Source organism: Balaenoptera borealis, assembly GCF_965194805.1.
Source record: "Balaenoptera borealis genome assembly, chromosome: 1".
Lineage (NCBI taxonomy): Eukaryota > Metazoa > Chordata > Mammalia > Artiodactyla > Balaenopteridae > Balaenoptera > Balaenoptera borealis.
The window spans coordinates 156,331,863-156,356,752 of NC_138860.1; the positions used below are offsets into that span (position 1 = coordinate 156,331,863).

The window sequence follows — 24,890 nt, forward strand, 5'->3', positions numbered from 1 at the left end:
ATTCACCTCAAATCCTGACACCACGTGAGTACTAAAAACATGTTTGCTGAATGAATAAAAATCCAGACAATATGTGGCTATAGTATTTCTCAACACTAACCTAAACCAGATGAGATTTAGGAAGGGACCCTAAAAGCCCAAAGATACCATTAACCTAATTTAAAGGCAAATCTAAATATTATCCTCAAAATTATAATTATATTATGTTATCTCCCTTTTATAGCCCTCTGCCTAGAGAATGAGTACTTTGGTCAATTTACCTCTAACTTTATAACATTCTGTAGAGCAAGATTATTTCACAGGTTCTACAACAGATGAAAACATGCCTCTATGTAATAAGTAGCTTAGGCTGAAATATGCATATTAGTTTCATATAGATCACAGAACCAATTGGACTAACACAAGTTCAGTTTGACCTATCAGTGCTTGCATTGTTATAAACATGCTTATTACATATGCATTTCTTAAGTTAAACACTGATGGAATATTTTAAGTCACAATTCTTCCTACAAGTCTCCCTCACTTAACACAGTAATAAATCATGATTACACACACACACACACACACACACACACACACACACAACCATGGGCTCTAAAACGTGTCATTTTACGTGGCACAGAACAATTTTGCAAGTATGGGGATATAAGATGGACATTCCAGGACAGTTTTTTTTTAAACTGCCTAAGAAAACTGTTAAATGTATTCACAAACAGAAAATATCAATCAGGAAATCCTGAGACAAACAAAGGAAAAACAGAAAAGGGTTATATTAAGCTTGAGGCAAGTACAGAAAAAAAAGAAACAGGCAGCTTAAGAGCTGTATCGTATTCTTTTTTATCAGCCACAGCTCCCAGCATAATACTTTAACACAGTGGCCATATATATAAAATTAACTGAATAAAAATAATGAAAATAAGATATGCTGCAAAGAGGTAACAGACCAAGAAAAGAGAGCCCAGCTCTTTCAATCTGTTTTATGTGCCATAAAAAAACAGGAGGACAGGGACCTCCCTAGTGGTGCAGTGGTTAAGACTCCACGCTCCCAATGCAGGGGGCCCAGGTTCAATCCCTGGTCAGGGAACTAGATCCCACATGCATGTCACAACTAAGAGTTTGCATGCCACAGCTAAGGAGCCTGTGTGCCACAACTAAGGAGCCCACCTGCCACAACTAAGACCCGGCACAACCAAATAAATAAATTAAATAAATATGAAAAAGAAGAAGCAATGCCATCCTCAGGGTAAAAAGCAAATAATGCCAGTTCTGGGGCAAATAGTGGTACAGGAAAAGATGGCTCAGTCTCAGGTGCTATGAAATGACCTAAAGTTAATTACATGTAAAACAATCTTCAACCCCAACCATTAATGTAAATCTGGGGAGCTACCTTTGGCCATTTCCACAAGCCCTTCAAAGGTGGCTACCTTTGTCAGGGGCCCCCAAGGCCACCCCCAGGTTCAACAATATACTTGTACTCCTGACTAAAATTTATTACAGAAAAAGGAAACAAAACAAAATCAGCAAAGGGAAAAGGGGCATGATGAAGTTCAGAGGAAACCAGAGGCAAGCTTTCAAGAGTTCTCTCCCAGTGGAGATACACAGGACACACTCAATTCCTCCAGCAACAAATTTTGATAACACACATGGAATGCAATCTACCAGTGAAGTTCATCAGACTCAGTGCTCTAAGTTTTTATTGGAGCTGCTTACACAGGCACACTCTGCCTACTACATACCAAAATTCCAGGCCTCCAGGAAAGCAGGTATTCACATTGTTTGTATAGTCTAGACACAGTCAGTCACTCTCATCATTTAGGGGAAGCTTTATCAGTGTAAGAAACAGTTTACAATTCAAGTTCCCAAATGCTAACCAATGGCCAATCTTGCATGCAGGCTTTTGGAAGGACAGCAGTCTCAGGCCTTGTTAAATCTTTTCTGCACGCTACTCTTTCTTAACATTCCTCCCTTTCAAGGCTACCAGTCTGCACATGCTTGAACCAGCCCTGTACTCTAGATATTCTAAGATAAGAAAAGACACACTGCAAAAATGCAGAATGACAATTCACTTGGAAGCTTTAAAAAAAAAAAAAAGACCTGAGTCACACACCATAAGTAGATAATTTTTAGAAAAAGTGATTTTCACCTAACGTTTGTGGACTCAACTATTACATACAAACATCAAGTATTATGTTAGATGGCTGTTGCAGGGAGCAGTGAATGGGGGGAAATTTTTGTAAGAAACAAACCTTGCTGTCAAGAAGTATATAATCTAGTGATAGATGGGATCTTCTACCAAGATTCCCAGCAAATATTTACAAATGTTAACCCTATGAGAAAAAAGAAAATAGACATGTTCATGGAGAGAAGGACTTTGAAAGCAATCTTCATAACCCTTACAGTAAAACAATTATTCAGAATTTTAGAGATTGTGTTAAAAACAATAAGAATATCACAATACTCAAAACCAATTCATTTTGCACATGTTTACAGAGAACCCACTACATGCTATGCTTTGTGCTATGCTCTGCAGTCCAGGTGTAAAGAGAAACACGTGCTCAAAGACTATCAGATGAGAGAAAATTTACACAATAATCATATCATCTAATATTTCCTAGAGTTTCCAAGCATTGTTCTAAGAACTTTACACATACAAATTCATTTAATATTTAAGACAAAAAGAGAATAACTATTTTAGATAATATTTATTCCCATTTTACAAAAGGGAAAGCATTACAGAGAACTTAAGTAATTTGTACAAAGCAATGCATCTTCTAACGGTGGCAACTAGTTTAAGCACTCAATCTTCATTCACACTCTTGGCGTCTACCACCTATATATAGTAATAAAGGTTGTATAAGGTTTAATTGTGGTACAAATAAAGTTTAACAACTCAGTTCAGGATGAGGGAGTCACAGAAGACTTCACAATGGAGGGAATCATTGAACTGGATCTTAAAAGATGCACAGAAGTTGACTGAACAATCTAAGCAAAAGGAACAATATATGCAATTCCACATAAGGTTCCAAGAGTCATATCAAGTACTTTGATTTCCCATTTGAAAACAGAATTTATTAAATGACAAGTTTACAGAATAACTGCTATTTGCTACTATATATTATTTTTTAAAAGAACTTATATTTTTACATACACAAACTTAAAATTAAGGTACAGTAAATGCTATATTTACATGTATTTTAATGAACCAGAGCACTGTAGAATGACGGAATTTCTGAACTACAAGAGATGGTTTCTGGGATGAAGACATTCTCAAAAACAGGTTTATGAAAAAAAAAGAATTAGCAGTGCTTTGAATAAAACTGCAACATGATTTAACATAATTCATACTCAAAACTATGTATAAATAAGCTCAATGTTTAAAATATTTGCAAGATGTACAGGATATCATCCATTTGCCCCTCCAGATCATTCACTGTACCCCAAATGCAGGCTCATTATGATCTATGTCAACAAGGTTCCCTTGCCCTCTTCTGTCCAGATGGGTTCAGCCAATAGGTAGCACCAGCAAGAGGTCGGAGAAAGAACAGAGGGTAAGGGAGAGAGTGGAGGAGATTCATTCTCCTGGGTTGGTCGCTGCAGGGTTGTGTTAGGCAGGCTGCATCACACTACCACAAGTCATGCCAACTGTCAGGTCACTTTCTATACACAGCCTCCTCTGTCTCCAAGTTCCAAGGATCTTCTTCCCCTCACCCTTTCAGGCCTAGGGTTGGTAACAGCACCAGGTTATTATTAAGGAGAAAGTACTATGTACATGTTGCCATTTCACTACATCCTGCCTATATCTCTTTATTATAATATCATAATTCGTCTGTTCTTTTTCCAGCCAAAACCATTTTATGTGGAATAAAATTAAATGTATTTTCAACTTATTTGCATACTCTAAAGATGAGAAAGTCTTTTTAACTCAAAGAGAAATTTTTACGTAATCAAAACCAAGTAAAACTTTCCCTATATGTAATCCTGATCAAAATCTTCAATAGCTGAATAGTTGAGAAAATTGAGTATCAGTAAGTCCAGCAAAAAAGTGCAATTCAAATCACCCAACTTGCTAAAGACGTGCCTCTCCACTTACTTACAAGTCTTGAAATAGACCTCAGAGTCAGACCTGGTTTTGAATCCCTACTCTAACATTCACCCACTATCCTACAGCAAAGTACTTAACTTTGTTTTGTTCATCGTTGTATTCTGAGCACCCAGTACAGTGGTGATACATAGTGGGTACCTCATAAATATTTGTGGAATGAATGCACAAATGAATAAAACTCTGCAGACCTGAATTTCCTCACCTGTAGAAGAGGATAATTATGTCTACCTCACAAAAAGAAACTTTATGTTCCTGAGAAAATAAAGAAGAATATACGTTAAAAAAAAAACCTAGGTACAGGGTCTAGTAAACATTAGTTCTCTATCCCAACTCAAATATCTCCAGGATTTCTATTTTGTTTACATGACAGAATGTACCAATATCAATACTTTGCAATCTTTCCTCAGCACTGTTAATTACACTTATACATAGCAATATACGACATTAACGGTCCGATTAAAAGACTTTCTGTAAAAGATTTAAAACAAAAACAAAACAGAACAAAACCTATAGCTATAACTTTTAACTGGTGATTTAATAACACTATCTTTTTTTCTTAATGAAAAACTTGCATAAACATTGTCATGTATGTCATGTATTCTAACCCTCAACAAATTCAATAAGATGTTTTTCAATAGTCCTAATCAATCAACCAATTTATCTAAAAATTTTTTTAATTTTAAATGCTTTTTTAAAATATGGAAGGGGGCTTCTCTGGTGGTCCAGTGGTTAAGACTCTGTGCTTCCAATGCAGGAGCATGGGTTCAATGCCTGGATGGGGAACTAAGATCCTACATGCTGCGTGGTGTGGCCAAAATAAATAAATAAATCATTTTAAAATCAGATAAAATGATGAAAAAAAATTTTTTTAAATATGGAAGCCACTATTTCTAAAGTTGTACACCTTAAATTCTTTACAAATTATCAAAAAAGATATGATAAAAATGTTTACAAAATTCATCTCTGAATTTGTTCAGGCAAAATAATTAGCCTATTCTTTTGCTTCTCACTTAAGGATGTTCTTGAGAACAAGCAACTAGGTTTCTAATATTCTGTTCAATCTCATGAAAATCTCCCAACTATTTTAAAATCTCTTATGAAACATTATTCTCATACCTTTGAAAAGACACTAGGTGGCATTAGAAACACGTTCCTCTTGCAAAAAAGAAGAAACCAAGAGTGGAAAGGAGAGCAATTCTCAAGTTAATAGGCACTGAATGCACTTTTTTTAACCTAAACTCCTGTACTTCTTACTAAATTGAACACTTCACTCTTTTATACTATTTGATAAAGTGAAAATTCTTCCCTCTTATGGCTTGTGCCTTTTGTGTTCTAAGAAACCTTTGCCTCACCCAAAATCACAAAAATTTTCTCCAGTTTTCCTTTACATGTTTTATAACTTTAGCTCTTACATTTGGGTAATTATCCATTTCAAGTTAATTTTTGTATATAGCATGGGGTAAGGATCAAGGTTCATTTTTTTTTCCATGTAAACTGTTCTAGCACCATTTGTTGAAATGATTATTTTTTCCCCATTAAATTACCTTGCATATTTGTCTATTTCTGAACTTTCTATTTTGTTCCAATGATTTGTGTGTCTATCTTTACACCAATATCACAATGTCTTGATTACTGGTACCCTTACAGACACTCATAAAATCAGGTGGGGCGATTCCTCCAACTTTGGCCTTTTTCAATATTGTTTTGGTTATTTTAGGCCCTTTGCATTTCAATATAAACTTGAAATCATCTTTTCACTTTCTGAAAAGTCCTGCTTGGGTTTTGATTGGAACTGAATTGAATCTATAGATCAATAGGAGAATTTATATCTTAATGATATTGAGTCTTCCAATCCAAGAACATATCATATTTTCCATTCATTTAAGTATTCTTTAGTTTCTCTCAGTAATGTTTTGTAGTTTAAAATGTACTGGTCTTGCAAATAATTTTTTTAAATTTATCTTTAATTATTTCATATTTGTAAGCTATTATAAATAGTAATGATTTCTAAATTTCAATTTCATTGTTAGTATAGAGAAATACAGATGATTTTTGCGTATTTTTGTAAACAGATTTTGATGGAAAACAGTGATAAGAAAATGAAAACATGAGCCACAGACAGGGAGAAATATTTAGAAAGTGTATATCAAATATATAACTTGTATTCAGAATATACAAAGAACTCTTAAGATTCAATAATAAGAAGACAAACAACCTAAAATTTTTTAAAGGACAGAAGATTTGAACAGGTAATTCACCATAGAATATACACACACACACACAAACACACACACACAAACACACACACACATATATGTCAAACAAGCACATAAAAAGCAATTCAACCTCATTAGTCATCAGGGATATGCAAATTAAAACCACAATGAGATATCCCTACACACCCATTAGACCAGCTAAAATTAAAATGATAATACCTAGTACTGAAAAGGATGTGGAACAACTGCTGATGGAAATACAAAAATGCCAGTTCCTCATTTACATAAGCATACACTTATCATACATCCCAGGAATCTCATTCCTAGGTATTTATCCAGCAAAAATGAAAGCGTTAAGTCCACACAAATACCTGTACACAAACTTTCATAGCAGCTTTCTCCATAATAGGCAAAAACAAGAAACAATCCAAATGATCATCAAGTGGTGAACAGATAAACAAAGTCTGATATACCCAGGCCAATGGAACACTTTCAGCAATAAAAAGGAACTACTGATACTCAAAACAGCGTGGATGAATCTCAAAACCATTATGCTAAGTGAAAGAAGTCAAACACAAAAGATTACATACTGTATGATTCCATTTATATGAAATTCTGGAAAAGACAAAAAAAACCACAGTGACATAAAGCAGGTCAATGGTTGCCAAGGGCTGGGACTCGGGAAAGAACAGACTGCAAAGGGATACAAGGGAACATTTTAGGGTGACAGAAATTTCCATACCATGATTTTCTTTATCTATATCATGGGTAGTGATGGTAGTGACACAACCATATACATCTATGAAAACTCATCAAATTGCACACTTAAAATGGGTGAACTTTATTCTATGTAAATTATACCTCAATAAACCTAATTAAGAGATAAATATAGATATCTCCAACTTTCACAGTAGAAAAGGCAAAAAGTTACAGCTGCAGAAAGGTAAGCCTGAAAGGGGAAGTTGCTGAGTTTGGAATCTGTAACATAGAAGTAGGCAAAACAAATATCCATGGTGTTTCTCTTTGAACTCATACGTCAAAATTAAAGAATAATCATAAAAGTTAAGAAGTATGGGAAAAGGTTGTAAGTAGTATCTTGGATTCTTAATTCCTTCAAAGGCGTACCCCAAATATGTCACTTCGAAAAACTTCTGAAATATTACTACCTTAAAAATACAATAATAGCGGGCTTCCCTGGTGGCGCAGTGGTTGAGAATCTGCCTGCCAATGCAGGGGACATGGGTTCGAGCCCTGGTCTGGGAAGATCCCACATGCCACAGAGCAACTAGGCCCATGAGCCACAACTACTGAGCCTGCGCGTCTGGAGCCTGTGCTCCGCAACAAGAGAGGCCGCGATAGTGAGAGGCCCGCACACCGCGATGAAGAGTGGCCCCCACTTGCCACAACTAGGGAAAGCCCTCGCACAGAAACGAAGACCCAACACAGCCAATAAATTAATTAATTAATTTTTTTTTTTAAAAAAACCACAATAATAGGGAATTCCCTGGCAGACCAGTGGTTAGGATTCCATGTTTCCACTGCAAGAGGCACAGGTTCAATCCCTGGTTGGGGAACTAAGATCCCACATGCTGCGCAGCACAGCCAAAAAAAAAAATCCCCACACAATAATACTCAAAGCCACAATGAGATAGTACTTAATACCCACTAGGATAGCTATAATTTAAAAAAAACAAAAAACAACAAAAAAAACAGAAAATAAAATGTATTGGCGGGGTTTCCCTGGTGGTGCAGTGGTTAAGAATCCACCTGCCAATGTAGAGGACACAGGTTCAAGCCCTGCTCCAGGAAGATCCCACATGCCACAGAGCAACTAAGCCTGTGAGACACAACTACTGAGCCTGCGCTCTACAGCCCACAAGCCACAACTACTGAAGCCCACGAGCCACAACTAATGAAGCCCGCGCACCTAGAGTCAGTGCTCCACAAGAGAAGCCACCACATTGAGAAGCCCAGGCACCACAACGAAGAGTAGCCCCCGCTCACCACAACTAAAGAAAGCCTGCACGCAGCAACGAAGACTAAATGCAGCCGTAAATTAATTAATTAATTAATTTTTTAAAATAAAAAATAAAATGTTTTGGCAAATATATAGAAAAAATGGAACCCTCACACACTGTACATAGGGATGCCAAATGATGCATCCACTGTGGAAAACAGCTTATTGGTTCCTCAAAAAAATAAACAGAATTACCATACGACTCAGCAATTCTACTCCCAGGAAGGAAGGTATATACTCCAAAGAACTGAAACCAGGAACTCAAAGAAATACTTGAACATGAATGCTCACAGTAACATTATTCACAATAACCAAAAGGTGGAAACAACCCAAATGTCCATCAACTGATGAATGGATAAACACAATGTGGTATATCCATTCGATGGGATCATATTCAGCCATAAAAAGGAACAAAGTACTGATACGTGCTACAATATGGATAAACCTCAAAAACATTATGCTAAATAAAAGAAGCCAGACACAGATCACATACCGTGTGATTCCATTCATAAGAAATATCCAAAATAGGTTAATGGAGACAGAACACAGATTTGTAGTTACCAGGGCTGGGATGAAGTTAAAATGGACAGTGACTGCTTAATGGATAAAGGTTTTCCTTTTACAGTGATGAAAATGTCTTGGAACATGACTTTAATTCAAACTTCAATACAGTTTTGAGCTTTGGGCTTTTCAAAGGTTACTTTTCTCTCTGTTAAATCTCACTTTGCTGGTTCTTCTTGAACCATCATTTCTGTTTGTAAGGCTCTGACTGAATTTAACATTCAACATGTCATCAGCATGTGATACTGATGCATATGTGATAAGCAATTTCTTCAGTGTCTTTATCCAAGATATTGATTAAAATGAATTAAGACAGGGCTTCCCTGGTGGCACAGTGGTTGAGAATCTGCCTGCTAATGCAGGGGACACGGGTTCGAGCCCTGGTCTGGGAAGATCCCACATGCCACAGAGCAACTAGGCCCATGAGCCACAACTACTGAGCCTGCGCGTCTGGAGCCTGTGCTCTGCAACAAGAGAGCCCGCGATAATGAGAGGGCCGCGCACCGCGATGAAGAGTGGCCCACGCTTGCCGCAACTAGAGGAAGCCCTCACACAGAAACGAAGACCCAACACAGCCAAAAATAAAAATATGCAAATAAAAACAAATAAGAATACGACTCTTGCCAAAAACTGTCCTTTTAAAAAAAAAAATGAATTAAGACAAGGACAAGAATAGAGGTCTGTGTGACATCATTTCAGGCTGGTACTGACACATTAAATCAACCTTCTTTTGTGGACATTATACTTCAAACAAGTATTAATCCAACCAGCTATAACATTAGCAAAGGTATTCCAAAAGTCCTTTATTCTTCAATAAGTAATTATACATTGCCTACTATGTAGGAGATACAATGCTACATGTCAACTAGGAACATGATGATGGAAAGAGCCATTCCTTGCAAATGATCAGTCCTATAAAGGCATCATTCCTGTGAAGGCCATGTCTGCCTATAAAGTAAAGAAAGAATCCCAAAAGTATATTTGGAGAATTAGTCAAACGCTATCAATTAAAAGATTCTTGGGATTTACAGCCCTCCTATTAAAATGTCAATATTTGGTACAATTCACCGGTTAGGTCAACCTAACCGGTGAATTGTACCAAATTACTTGAATCCAATAGACTGATTTCAGAGAAAAAGCATCCAAGCCTAATCTTTCCATCTGTGGTCTCTGTCTCTAATGCCTCATTCCCAATTTGCTAATGTCAATGAAAACTCATCCACTCAATAATTACTTATTACTATATTTTATAATAATTGTTATAGGAAGCTATGGAAAGATTTTAACATTACGGCTGGATAAATATTAACCAAAGGAAAATTTTAGAAGATAAAACTAAAAGAAAAAAGTAAGAATAGACGTATCAGATTTGTGGTTTTGAAAGAATAGACTTTAGAGTGGAGAATGGTTGGAAAGGAAGAAGAATGAATACAGGGTTAACAGTAACGAGGCCCCAGCAATGATCCAAGAGACTGCAAATGTGGCTTAAACTGGGCCACACCCCTCGTGAAAAAAAGTAGACCACTCAGAGATGTTGGGAGCTAGGACTTGATGGGTGATTGGATGGGGATAGAGTAAGGGCAGAGGAGGAGTCAAAACAGACTTCTAGGTCTCTAGCTTTCGACTACTGGGGCGGGGAGGGGCGGTGGGTCATGGTGCTATTTAACAAGACAGGGAACAACCGAAGAATCGGTTTAGGGGAACAGGAGGAAAAATAAACAGATGCAGCAAGTCACAGACAAAGATCAAAGTTGCAGATACTACTTGACATATTCATGAGAAAGCAAAGAAGGAATTAACCTTATGTTAAAGATTATATACATATAATCTTATATATGTATTTTAAGATATATATGTATATATCTTATATATATCATATATTATAATTTACATCATAAAAGGATATGTATATATATTGCAGGAAGGGGGACCCCTTCCAGAGCCTGAGAGTGGGCTCTTGTCTAACACTTGGAAATGAATTGTCTGAGGAGACACATGTGCTGACAAAGCAAGAGACTTTATTGGGAAGGGGCACCCGGGCGGAGAGCAGCAGGATAAGGGAACCCAGGAGAACTGCTCTGCCACATAGCTCACAGTCTCAGGTTTTATAGCAATGGGGTTAGCTTCCAGTTGTCCCTGGCCAATCATCTTGCTTGGCCCATATTTGGTCTGACTCAGGGTCCTTCTGGTGGCTCGCACATCTCTCAGCCAAGATGGATCCCAGTGTGTGGGTTTCTGGGAGGCTGGCAGCACATATCATCTCCTCCCTCCTCCTTTTGGCCCTTCCCGAATTCTTCTGGGTTAGTTTTACAAGACGTACTATGGGCTGGTGTGTCCTCCCTCCTTTAGGCCCCTCCCGAATTCTCCTGGTTAGTTTTCAGGTGGCAGCACCTAGTTCTTTATCAGAACCTCCTGTTGTGAGACAATTCACGCAAGTGGTTATCATTGGGCCTGGCCAAGGTGGGCGGTTTTGGTCAGCGGTTCCCTAACATATATGTATGTACATATATCTTAAGATTAATAATTAATCTTGGACAAGATGTCATCTAAGTTTTTCCCTATCCCTAGTAACATACAATATAGTAGTATGATTGTATGATCCATTTTATACATGCTCTGGAAACCACTAATTGGAATCATTGTCACTATATATATGGGGAAAATGGGCCTTCAGAGAAATCTTCTCAATAGATACTAGGAAACAAGGGAGAAGAAAAAAGTCTCCTCATAAACACAATCACCTAGATGTCGTCAAAATGAAAATTTTGCTACATTAAGGCTTTTGGCTATCCATTCTCCAGAGTCTGGTCAAATCTAACCTCCTGCAAATTATCTCCCCAATACTTATACACAGCACAATTCTTGTCTCCTTAGTTCCTTTTAAGTCATAATTAACATTCTATTAAGTGTTGTTATGTTACTTTTAAATTATTTTTTGTTGTTATTATGTGAATCTTTTTGACCAAAAATTCTCTGGAGGCTGGGTCTATGGACTATATAGGGCCATAACTCTATTAACAACAAGAATACGTTATAGGACAGATTTTTCAGAAAAGCCACAGCCAGAAGCTGGGGTGGCATCGAGGTATATTCAGTGTAAAGTAAGTCAAAGCAGGAAAAGTATTCGATACTATCAAATGTGCCACCAAACATAAAATACCCAACTGGAAATCCTTAAGTAGGAGAATGGAAAGGGAGGAACTAGCCTGAGGTTACTATAAGTAAGCAAATAGCTCAGGAAAGAAAGGCACAGGAGGAAACAAAAGGCAGATCCCTGGGAGGAAAGAAGTAACTGGATTCAGGTCTAAAGAAGTAATGATTTTACAAATCCGTATATAAAAAAGACAAATAACCCAATTTTTTAAATGGGCAAAGAGTCTGAATAGACACTTCTTCAAAGAAGACATACAAAGGGCCAATAATCACATGAAAAGATGATCAATGTCATTAGTCATTAGGAAAACACAAATCAAAACCACAGATACCACTTCAGACCCACTAGGATGGCTAAAATCAAAGACAAATAATAGCAAATGTTGATGACAATGTGAAGAAACCAAAAATCTCATACACTGCAGTTTATCACACACTGCTACATTTAAACAGTTACCATACGACCCAGCAATTCCACTCACAAGAAAAATGAAAACTGTCCATGTGAAAATTGTAAACAAATGTTCATAGCAGCATTATTCATAATAGTCTAAAGGAAGAAACAACCCAAATGTCCATCCACTGACAAACAGATAGACAAAACATGGCATATCCATACAATGGAATATTATTCAGGAGTAAAAAGGAATGACAGGGCTTCCCTGGTGGTGCAGTGGTTGAGAGTCTGCCTGTCAATGCTGGGGACACGGGTTTGAGCCCTGGTCTGGGAAGATCCCACATGCCGTGGAGCAACTAGGCCCGTGAGCCACAATTACTGAGCTTGCACGTCTGGAGCCTGTGCTCTGCAACAAGAGAGGCCGCGATAGTGAGAGGCCTGCGCACCACGATGAAGAGTGGCCCCCGCTTGCCACAACTGGAGAAAGCCCTTGCACAGAAACGAAGACCCAACACAGCCATAAATAAATAAATAAATAAATAAAAATTAAAAAAAAAAAAAAGGAATGACATACTAATACATGCTACACAATGGATGGACCTTGAAAACATCGATCTGAGTGAAAGAAGCTAGTTACAAAAGGTCACATAGTATAAGGTTCAATTTATATGAAATGTACAGTACAGGTAAATCTATGGAGGCAGGAAGTATATTAATGGTTACATAAGGCTAGGGAGATGTGAAAATATGAAGGTGATAGCTAAAGGGTATAGGAATTCTTTCTGAAATGATGAAAATGTTCTAAAATTGACTCCAGTGATGGCTGCATGTATCTATGAATATACTAAAAATCATTGAATTGTACAGTTTAAATGAGTGAATTTTATCATATGTGAATTATGTCTCAATAAGCTTTAAAAAAAAAAATTAATTCAGGAATATTCTACTTCAGTTGGCCTAAGCTAGGAATTCAGCAAACTCAGTCCAAGAATTTCCTCTGCAACAAACCACCTTAAAATGAAACATTCAGCTTTACCTTAGTGGCAGTAGTTCTCAAAAGAGTGCATCTAGAAGTAGGTATAATGCTTTAAAGAAAATACGGATGCCTGGGACCACCCCAGACCCACTGGATCAAAATCTCTATGACGGTACATGGATTTTTTTTTTCTTAAGTTCCAGATGTTAAAGAGGGGAGAGGTGGGGCTTTAACAGACATGCTGAAAACAAGTAGGGAAATTTGAATTTTTTTTTAATATTAAATTGATGTTAAACTTCTTGGATCTGACAATACAGGTGACCCTTGAACAATGCAGGGGTTAGAGGTGCTGACATCTCCCAAACCCTCCCCACCCCTCCATGCAGTGGAAAATCCAAGTATAAACTTACAGTTGGCCCTCCCTATCCACAGTTCTGCATCCCAGGATTCAACCAACCATGGATCCTATAGTACTAGTATTTACTATTGGGAAAAATCCACATATAAGTGGGCCCACCCAGTTCAAACCAGTGGTGTTCAAGGGTCCACTATATATTGTGGTTATTTAGGAGACTGTCCTTGATCTTAGGAGAAATACTTAAGGGGGAGGTAGCATAACGTCGGTTACTTGCTTTGAAATCTTCAGGAAAAAAATACATACATACACACAGATTAAACAAAATGTGGCAAAAATGTAAAGTTACAACGAAATTGGTCAATCTAAGTAAGCTTAATTGGGTATACACTGCACCATTCTTTCCATTTTTCTGTAGGTTTGATATTTTCAAGATAAAAAGTTGGGGGCTTCCCGGGTGGCACAGTGGTTAAGAATCCGCCTGCCAATGCAGGGGACATGGGTTCGAGCCCTGGTCCAGGAAGATCCCACATGCCGCAGAGCAACTAAGCCCATGCGCCACAACTACTGAGCCTGCGTTCTAAAGCCCACGTGCTACAACTACTGAGCCCGCATGCTGCAAATACTTTAGCCCGCGCGCCTAGAGCCCGTGCTCCACAACAAGAGAAGCCACCGCAATGAGAAGCCCGCGCACAGCAACGAAGAGTAGCCCCTGCTCACTGCAACTAGAGAAAAGCCCACACGCAGCAACAAAGACCCAACGCAGCCAAAAATAAAATAAATAAATTTAAAAAAAAAAAAGATAAAAAGTTGGGGAAGTTCCACAAATGACCCTGATGGTCCCTGTGGCCTAAAAGTCACAGACTTCTTCCCCTATCCCCACTTCCCAGGATGGACAAATGGACAAAACTTTCTACTCCCTATATGCCATCCCAAAAGATTTATGGTCCCAAAGAGTAGATAAGATTATTTTAACGGGAACAAGCTTCTGTTATTGTACCCTGCAAATTACTTGTGTGCCTTGTCCTACATTTAGAGGGAAGAGTGTGAGATCAGCAGAAAGTTAATGGGTCCCCTAAGTAAAGAGGCAGGGCCACTGAGGGTAAAAGGGTACAAGATGAAATAATAGGCAGAAAACAACCTGCCCAGACTACACAGCTTAACCTCTGTTAGGTCCTGTCTACTATACAAAGTCTAGAAAAGAAAAGGCTCATTCTTTTCACCCAATATATACTGAACTGCCTACTATGTGCAAAACATGTTCCCTATCTTCACGTACTAAATATGTATACCACAGAGCTGTACACAGAAGCAACACAACTTAACAAGATTTAGAATTATTTCTATAAGAAAGCTCTTTCTCAGGAAATTTATTCATTAAAGTTAGAATCATACTGAGTCTTCTTCTTGACTCTCATTATATAATCAGTACCAGTGACAGCATGAGAGCAATCAGAATACAGTCTATTAAATTCCATTCTTTTCCATACTTCGCTTTGAGAAATTAAACTAGCCAAACTTTAAAAAGGAAAATAATAGATGCAGTAATGACAAATGACAACCAAGAATTTGTTCATGGAGCAAGGGACCATCTGTACTAACACTTACCAAGCCAGCAGTAAGAGAAGGTGCAGACTGTCCGAGGGACTGATTCCTCATTCGAACCAGGTTTGATGCTTCTCCTGAAGACTGCCAAGTCACCTGTCCCACACTGCTATGTACACTGCCGGACAAGGGGAGCAGCTGCTTACCTTCAACAATAAGGTTTGGAAAATTAACAAATTATTAATTAACAAATGAAAAAATACAATGATATCAAGTGGATTACAAGTACATTGATCCAGGGACTTCCCTGGTGGTCCAGTGGTTAAGACTCCACCCTCCCAATGCAGGGGGCCCAGGTTCAATCCCTGGTCAGGGAACTAGATCCCACATACTGCAACTAAGACCCAGCACAGCCAAATAAATAAGTAAATTTTTTTTTTTAAAGTACATTGATCCAAAACAAAGTGAAGTCCCTCCACATCCATTTTAGAATCTGCAGCCCTCTAAAAATTCCAACTATATTGGTGGTGGTGAGAAATGCCAAGTGGAATACTGAACTGAGTTGACGACCATTTTAAATTCTCTGTAGGGACTTCCCTGGTGGTGCAATGGGTAAGACTCCACGCTTCCAAAGCAGGGGGCCCGAGTTCAATCCCTGACCAGGGAACTCCGCATGCATGCCGCAACTAAGACCTGGCGCAGCCAAAATAAATTAAATAAATATTTAAAAAAATAAATTCTCTGTAATATCCACCACCATGCCAGGGCCCAACCCTGACACCCAACCTAGCAGGCTAGGAGTTTTCTAGAGTTTCTGGAGTTTTCTCCATCCTACCTAGTTTCTCACCAACTCAATGTAATAGAAGAGTGGAGCTGACAGCTTTTCCTAGACAAATTTGACCCTTAGGTTTCCAGAAGACAAACACTGAATATATACTATTCTTGCCAGGCTCCATGTGTTCAGTCCAGGTTGACCAACTGCCTTAATCCCACTGACAGACTACAAGAAAGTCACTTATAAAGACTGAGCATCTAGAATTACAATGACTTTCTACCTGAGGTTCAAGTCCCATTTCAACTCCTTCCCTCACACCATTCTTCACATTGCTGCTAGTGATCTAATCAGAACAAATATGGTCACGTCATTCCCTTCTCATGACTCCCTACTGTTTAAAGAATTAAGCCACACTTTTTGCTTGTTTTGTTTTTGGCGGTGCCATGCAGCATGTGGGATCTTAGTTCCCTAACCAGGAATGGAACCTGCGCCCCCTGCAGGAGAAGGGCGGAGTCTTAACCACTGGACCACCAGGGAAGTCCTAAGCCACACTTTTTTTTTTTTTTAATTTATTTATTTATTTTGGCTGAGTTGGGCCTTCATTGCTGCGCGCGGGCTTTCTCTAGTTGTGGCAAGTGGAGGCTACTCCTCATTGCAGTGGCTTCTCTTGTTGCAGAGCACGGGCTCTAGGTGCGCGGGCTTCAGTAGTTGTGGCACGCAGGTTCAGTATCTGTGGCTCACGGGCTCCAGAGTGCAGGCTCAGTTGTGGCGCACAGGCCCAGTTGCTCCGCGGCATGTGGGATATTCCTGGACCAGGGCTCGAACCTGTGTCCCCTGCACTGGCAGGAGGATTCTTAACCACTGAGCCACCAGCAAAGTCCCCTAAGCCACACTTTTAAAACACTAAAAAACACTAAAAAGATCCTCCGTAAATCCAGATTATCTTCCTGGCCTCATCTCCTTCCACTCTTTCCAAACCCATTCACTCATTCAACTTTAATATTCTGCCCTGCATATTCAGCTGGCTTTCTCTTGATCACCAATTCACTTGAAAACCCTTCTTTTTCCTGGCAAAATCCTATTTGTCATGGAAATACCCACTTTATAAAGAGGTATGAGCAAAAGGAGGTTTGGATTTTGTTTTTGCTATAACATATCCTTTTACTGCAAACAAAGTGTGATGCAACTTATTTGAAGGGCAATTTAGCAAAACCTATTATAATTTTAATTTGAATATGCTTGGACCCAGCATTCCACTTGTAGGAATGTAAGGAAAAAAAAGTAGACCAGAACGTCTCCCTAGCAATGCTCACCATAATAAAATTGGAAATAAGATAAATGAGCATTACCAGTTAATTATAATATCTTCACATAATGACATACTGAACCCATTAAAAATAATGAGGCAGCTGAACATGTAGTCAAGAGAAAAATGTTCAACATTTCCTGTTAAGTGAAAATAGCAGAAAGGAAGCATATAGGGACTTCCCTGGTAGTCCAATGGTTAAGACTTCATGCTTCTACCACAGGGGGCACGGCTTCAATCCCTGGTCGGGGAACTGAGATCCCACATGCCACGCAGCGCGGCCAAAATGTAATAAAAATTAAAAATAAAAAAAAAATTTTTTAGAAGGAAGCATATAGCATATGATCCCAATTTTGATTTTTAAAATAAAGTTTATATATATTTATATAAGATTTTAAATGTATATTTAAATATAATGGAATACATATAAATGGTTTGGAGAGAGGGAAAATAGAAGAAAGTAAAGATTAAGAAGACCCTTCACTTTGACATGATGCATGTTACTGTACTCAAATTTTTTATAACTGGCATATTTTACATTTTTGATCAGAAACACAGTTTAAAAAAAAAAATCTAGTTATCTTTCAAGTCTGCTCTCCAATGCATGCTTTAATGAGAAGTCTTTCCATAAAATGCTCCACAAAAAATAATAATGGTTCTGTACTCAAAACTTCCACAAGCCCAGAGTAGAGCCTGCCTGGTTTATTTTCTTCCTTCTGCAAATGTTGCCAAGCTCTCCAGGCGATCTGCCTATAGATGAGGATCTATATAACCTAAAGGAAAGCTAGTTTGTTAACTTCCCCCATCCACATATACAAAGGCTAGTATCACAACTCTATCTCCCTTCAAAATAAGGGCCTACTCGGGAAAGAGGCTTACACAACAGCAGAAGAAACCCATTTGGACATCTACTGGTCAGGGCTTGAAGCATACCAAGAACTGCCAAGAATCTGAGGAACACAAACAACTTAAAAACAGAAGGAACAATATGAACAAATGGAGCAACTAGCCCTTTAGTAAACAAATAACTCAGAAAAAAAGAAAACTTCTTAAAAATTCTAATTATTATTCTTACAATAATTTGAGGATATTTTTAAGAAATATTCCCAGTTAAAGATAGCTAACTGAGCACATACTTGTATTTTTGTCCCCCAGGAAACTCCATGAAATGAGAATAAAGAGGGAATTCCCTGGTGGTCCGGTGGTTAGGACTCAGCACTCTCACTGCCAGGGGCCCGGGTTCGATCCCTGGTCGGGGAACTAAGATCCCACAAAATGGCCACATGGTGCCACATGGCCAAAAAAAAGAGAGAGAGAGAATAAAAACAAAATAAATAAATAAAGGCTATCACCAGAGAGAGAAAGAGAGACAGAGACAGACACACAGACACTCTACGAGGGAATGAACAAAATTTGGGGAAAATCTAAAGCATATAGATGAATCATAACCAATGGAACTGGGCAAAGAAAGGCATGAGGTATAATAAGCTTAGTGGAGCTTGTAGTTAAATGGGGCATCAGGCTGCCCTGCAAAATCTCAGGTAAGCTCAGTACTCAGTACTTAGATACCTAAGAGGACATAAAGTAAGACATAAGGCTGAAATCAGAGTAACTGAAAATCTATAGACAGAACAGTCAAACACAACCACATTCCCACATTGTACCACCCAGTAGCCAGACAATTACCTCACAGGATAGAAGGGATTTATTAGTATCTCAGAGCAAAGCAATGGATTCTGGTTGTTAGGTGCTCAAAAGAAAAAAAGTTGATTCAGAAACAAAAGAAAACTTAAAAAAGAAAATCTTAATCCAAAAATAAAAAAATCCATTTACTCATAGAGAATTAGAAGATAAATACATCCTTAAAAGAAGAGCAGAATGCTATGGGAAAAAAACAAACAAGAAATAGCTCTATGTGATTAAATACATGACTGACAAAATAAAATTTCAATAGAAGAGTGAGAAGAGAAAGCCAAGGGAATAGCCCTGAAAAGGTACAAAAATAAAAAGAAACTGAAAACTGTTTACAGTAGGCCAAGGAATGTAATAGGATTACATTTGCTTCTTCAACTAAAGTCAAATGGATTCTCTTTCTTCCATACTCTATTGATTGCTTAAAACTATGCCACATTTTAATTGCTTCCTATTTGGGCATGACGTCCTTGTATTAATTTTTCCCCTTGAATTTTTTAAGACTTTTCTGTGGATGAGGTGGGGAGGCACTATGGGCTTTGGAATGAGTTTTGGAAATAAGAGAAAAAAGAAAATAAAAAGAAGCAAAGTTTGTGAAGTCTACAGAAGTAGGCAGAGAGCACAACTCATATTGAAAGGGAATAACCAGTGATAATGGTCAACCAAGAAATACCCAGCAGGTTCAGGAGGTTAGCATTGAGATGCCATGAGGAAACAGTAAAGAAAGGAAGACAGCCTTACCCACAGGTGTTCTATATAACATTATTACCACAGAAGAAGGTGTCAAGATGCCAAGTCAGTTGATACACCCTTAAATATTGGCAAAACAGTCCCACAACTCTGTTTGTTTTTTGTTTGTTTGTTTGTTTGTTTGGCTGCACCGGGTCTTCGTTGCTGCACGTGGGCTTTCTCTAGTTGCGGTGAGCAGAGGCTACTCTTCGTTGCAGTGCACCGGCTTCTCACTGCGGTGGCTTCTCTTATTGTGGAGCACCAGCTCTAGGCACACGGGCTTCAGTAGTTGTGGCACATGGGCTCTGTAGTTGTGGTTCGCAGGCTCTAGAGCACAGGCTCAGTAGCTGTGGTGCATGGGCTTAGTTGCTCCGCAGCATGTGGGATCTTCCCGGACCGGGGCTCGAACCTGTGTCCCCTGCATTGGCAGGGGGATTCTTAACCACTGTGCCACCAGGGAAGCCCCATTCCCACAACTGTTAAAAGAAAACAAAATTAGATACTTACCTGACAAAGAACTGGCCAGGCTTCCTCTCCGTAACTTAGAGTCATCCTGACTAAGTTGTCGTTGAAGTTTAGCTTTTCCAGTGGATGAAAATATGTCAGGATTACTGAGCTTCCTGAAGAGCAGGGGACTAAGTCCAGTTATCACATCCTTCAAAGTGAAAAAAGAAAAACATAAGCCTTTAATGTCTTTTCTGAAAGTATAAGAACTAACTTTATATTAAATATCTCTACAACATTCATTACAGTTAAAAAGTGCCAACATTTTATATTTCCTGTTCAACAGCTAAAGCCAGAAACAAATTTCTTAGTGACAGCTGTTTGGGTATGCTGTGAATGATGTGGGACATTGAGTATAAAATGTCAAAGGAAAAATAGGGGATGAGTTTCACAAGGTGACACAATAAGGCACTTTGACAGGCTATATTATTCATAATGAGTACATGTCTACTTATGTTTATTTACTTTTCTCCATTTATTCACACTCTTCCTGTATCTAGTAAAGCATATTTTAGTTTTCAAAAAATCATAAATAATAGACCTTCCTTTACCTGTCATATAAAGTTAGAAATACCCCTAACATTCAATTAATGCTAAAGTAACACTTTGAGCCTTCTTTATGTCTATAATAGGAGCTAAACTCATGTTTTTAATGAAAAATTATAATAGTACAATGGAGGAAATACAGACAATATGAAGCATTGACAGTGCCTTCCCATTGCCTTTATTTTAGTCTAACACATCCCACCCCATCCCAATGCCACTTCCTCCTCACTCAGCATCATCAAGATGCAGACATTTTAAAGCAAACACCCATCTAATTAGCAGCATTAATGAGGAAATATTCTGGGTAAAAAAATTAAAAATAAGGCAAATGAGGCCTATCTTTTATATTTCAGTGAAGGAAGCTACAACAAACACAGATAAGTAGCACATCAATCTGACCTGGACAGTACAAAGACAAACTGAGAAGCATAAGGAGAAATAACTGAAATCTATGTTAGCTGCCATTTGAAAAACAAGACACAAGCAACTGGTACCATAGCAATACTCAAAGCCACAGGGGGGTGGGAAATAAATGGAAAGATGCCTGCCTCCTTGAGAAAAGATTTTTTTAAAGCCTCTAGAGAGGACTTCCCTGGTGGCACAGTGCTCCCAATACAGGGGGCTCAGGTTCGATCCCTAGTCAGGGAACTAGATCCCACATGTATGCCGCTACTAAGAGTTCGCATGCCACAACTAAGGAGCCAGCGAGCTGCAACTAAGGAGCCAACGTGCCGCAACTAAGGAGTCAGTGAGCCACTACTAAGGAGTCCACCTGCCGCAACTAAGACCCAGCACAACCAAATAAATAATTTATAAAAAAATAAATAAAGCCTCTAGGGTCATATACTGTGACCGGTGAGTTCACACACAGGAAAGTACAAACATTGCTTAGTGGTGGCCATCCAGAATGTAATTTACAAATACCCCAGCATAAAAAGAAGAGTGAAGTTGATGAAAAATAACTGAAGAGAAAAGGAAAAAGGTTTTTTTCATCTGTTTAGGGGGTTTTTTTTTTTTTGTGGCCGCACAGCGTGGCTTGTGGGATTTTAGTTCCCCAACCAGGGATTGAACCTGGGCTCTCGACAGTGAGAGCACAGAATGCTAACCACTGGACCACCAGGGAATTCCCGAGGAAAAAGTATTTTTAAAATTGGTAGTAAATGAGACTTCCCTGGTGGTCCAGTGGTTAAGACTCCACGCTCCCAGTGCAGGGTACGCGGGTTCAATCCCTGGTCAGGGAACTAAATCCCGCATGCCGCACCTAAGATCCCTCATGTTGTAACTAAAAGATCCAGCAGGCCACAACAAAGATCTCACACACAGCAACAAAGATCCCATGTGCCGCAACTAAGACCCAGCATAGCCAAATAAATAAATAAATAAAAATAAATATTTTTTTAAAAATTGGTAGTAAATGGATAAAAGGATAAAGGGGGCTATTTAGGCACTGTACCATTAAAGCAACTGATGTGCCCATCCAACTCTAACAGGAATGAGCAGGGAGAAAGGGGAATTGGAAGGAGTAGTCAATGCAAAATGAGAAGGCAGCAAGGGAACAGCCTATATTCCCACCAACTGGTGTGTCGAGGATGAAACAGTACCTACGCATCAAGTAGAAACCATGAAGAAAGCAGGGTCTGGGCACTAATGCTGGTAACCCACCAAAAAGGGCTGGCCACTCACAGAAGCAACACCCCAGCAAGCAGCTGTGGGTGGAGGGAAGTGAGAAGGCCTTGTAAGATATCATGCTGAAGGAATATCCTATGTGAAGGCAATATGGAAAGGAAGGTATCCCAAAAATACCTTACAAATGAGCTACTTGAGAGAGCCAGCACTTGGATCCCTGCTACACTGTATGGATGAACAGTTAGTCTTAGCCATAAAAGGATCGACAGCCGATAGGACTAGATCAGCACCAGTTAAAAGAAAGTTGTGGCTCATGGGCTCTAGAGCACAGGCTCAGTAGTTGTGGCGCAAGGGCTTAGTTGCTCCGCAGCATGTGGGATCCTCCCGGACCAGGAATCGAACCCATGTCCCCTGCACTGGCAGGCGGATTCTTAACCACTACGCCACCAGGGAAGTCCCAAAAGAAAGTCATATCCTTTTCAATCTCCCTATTCCCTATCATAACATACCAAAGTAAAGAAGCCAGAAAACAGAGGAGAGGAATAATGAAAGCAGATCATGCACCTTCTTATTCCAAGTCTCCCCTGTCAAAACTTTGCAAAGGGAAGGAAATATAAATGAGAAATGAAATTTAACTTTTAAATCAGGACGTCTTTTTAACTTTTACTTAAGTATATTACTCATTTCAGAAAAGTACATATACCTAAGCATATAACTCAATAAATTTTGCAAGTTAAACATATCCATGGAACCAGCATCAAGATTTAAAAAAAAAAAAAAAGACATAACCAAGCATTCCAGAAAGCCCCCTGTGCACCCTTCTAGTCACTACACTATCCCTCCAGGGTAACTACTATCTAGGCTTCGAACAGAATATTAGATAAATGGAATCACACTGTATGAACTGTTCCGTATCTTGCTTCTCTTGCTCAGCTAGACTGCACTTTTTAAAACAGCAGAACATTATTGAATTTACCAAAGAATTCATTAAAAGACAGGAAAAGAGAATGAAGCAAATAAAACAGAACCACACATAGCCCAAGAAAGAAAAAGGGCATGGGAAGAGGAACTTCCTTTCTAACTTCCAAACTAATTTGCTTCTTGCAGTTTTCTAGTTCCCATTTCTAGTCACTTATGAGAGATCCAGCCAAACCACATGTTTTCAGATTCAACAGGATACCACTGTACCCTTATAGTAAGCTCCTCCTTTCTGCTTTAATTGGATCAAATTTCTATCTGGTTCCTATCATTTCTACTATCAAATGATTCTTCAGCAAAATAGGGAGTTAAGGAGGGGAAGGAGCCTAGGATGACTTCCAGGTTTCTGGCGTGGATAGTATCCCAGGGAATATAGCAAGAGAAACAATATTACAAATAAAACACTATTATGGCAATATTAACATAACTACAAATTGCAGTACTCTTCCAGTAACTATTAGGGAAACTATAAACAGTTAACGTGAAAGAAATAAAACAAAGAAGACATGAATAACTCTCTTCAACTATAAGAGGGCTATCTCCTCTGTTATAGGAGAGTAAACTTCTTACTTCAGAGGCCAGTTTGATATACTGGATAAAAATAACAGAAGGAGAAGTAGGTTTAATTATAGGAAGAACCATCTAACAGTGAAAAAAGGCCGTCTTAAAAGGAATGGACTGTGCCCTTAGGATACTGAAAAAGTAAGGTGAAAGTTGGCCTAAGCAGTGACTCTCAAAATGTGGTCCCCAGACCAGCAGCAGCAGCATCACCTGTGAACTTGTTAGAAAGGCAAATTCTAGGGCCCCACCCCAGATCTACTAAATAGGAAATTCTGGGGGAGGGGAGCAGCAATCTGTGTTTTAACAAGCCCTCTAGGTGATTATGAAGCACACTAAAGTTTGAGAACCACGAGACTAAATAAAAAACTTTCAATATGATGCCATCAACACAAATATATGTTGACCAATTGTGAGGATCGTGTCACAAATTATTTGAAATTGACTTAAAGTACTCAAGTTTGCAATCAGTATACTCTCTTAATTAAATGAAAGCAGGTTCTTGGTAAATACTATCAATGAAATAAAGTCAGTTCACTTACGTTACAACATTCTTTCTTAAGTGAGATTTTTTTAAAAGGCAGAATTACAGCCTGCATGCCAGAAATTACATATAACATGTATTTATCTATCGTAACAATAACATATCTAACATATGACATGTAAATTTCAACTGTCAAAAAAAAGGTTGAAAATTGCCTGGCTACACAATTTCTACATGCTCCTTCCAACTCTAAGAGCTTATTGCTTTCTCTTTTAATTCAGAGTACTAAGTTGTGGCTATTTTGCCTATTGCTCTGGGAGTCCTCACAGAGAGTCCTCCCTCTCTTGGTCAGAACCATCTCCCTCCTCCA

General features: G+C 38.6%; 1 protein-coding gene across 12 annotated transcripts in view; it reads right to left on the minus strand.

Moving 5' to 3' along the window:
• The window catches only part of MAST2 (microtubule associated serine/threonine kinase 2), a 200,988-nt gene that overhangs the window by 152,995 nt on the left and 23,103 nt on the right, over positions 1 to 24,890 (minus strand). For all 12 annotated transcript variants that reach the window (XM_082364124.1, XM_082364119.1, XM_082364118.1 and 9 more), the window contains exons 2-3: positions 20,332 to 20,479; positions 15,386 to 15,528 (exon numbers count right to left, since the gene is read on the minus strand). In XM_082364124.1, the coding sequence (XP_082220250.1) occupies positions 15,386 to 15,528; positions 20,332 to 20,479 (291 nt within the window). The remainder of the gene's footprint in view (positions 1 to 15,385; positions 15,529 to 20,331; positions 20,480 to 24,890) is intronic.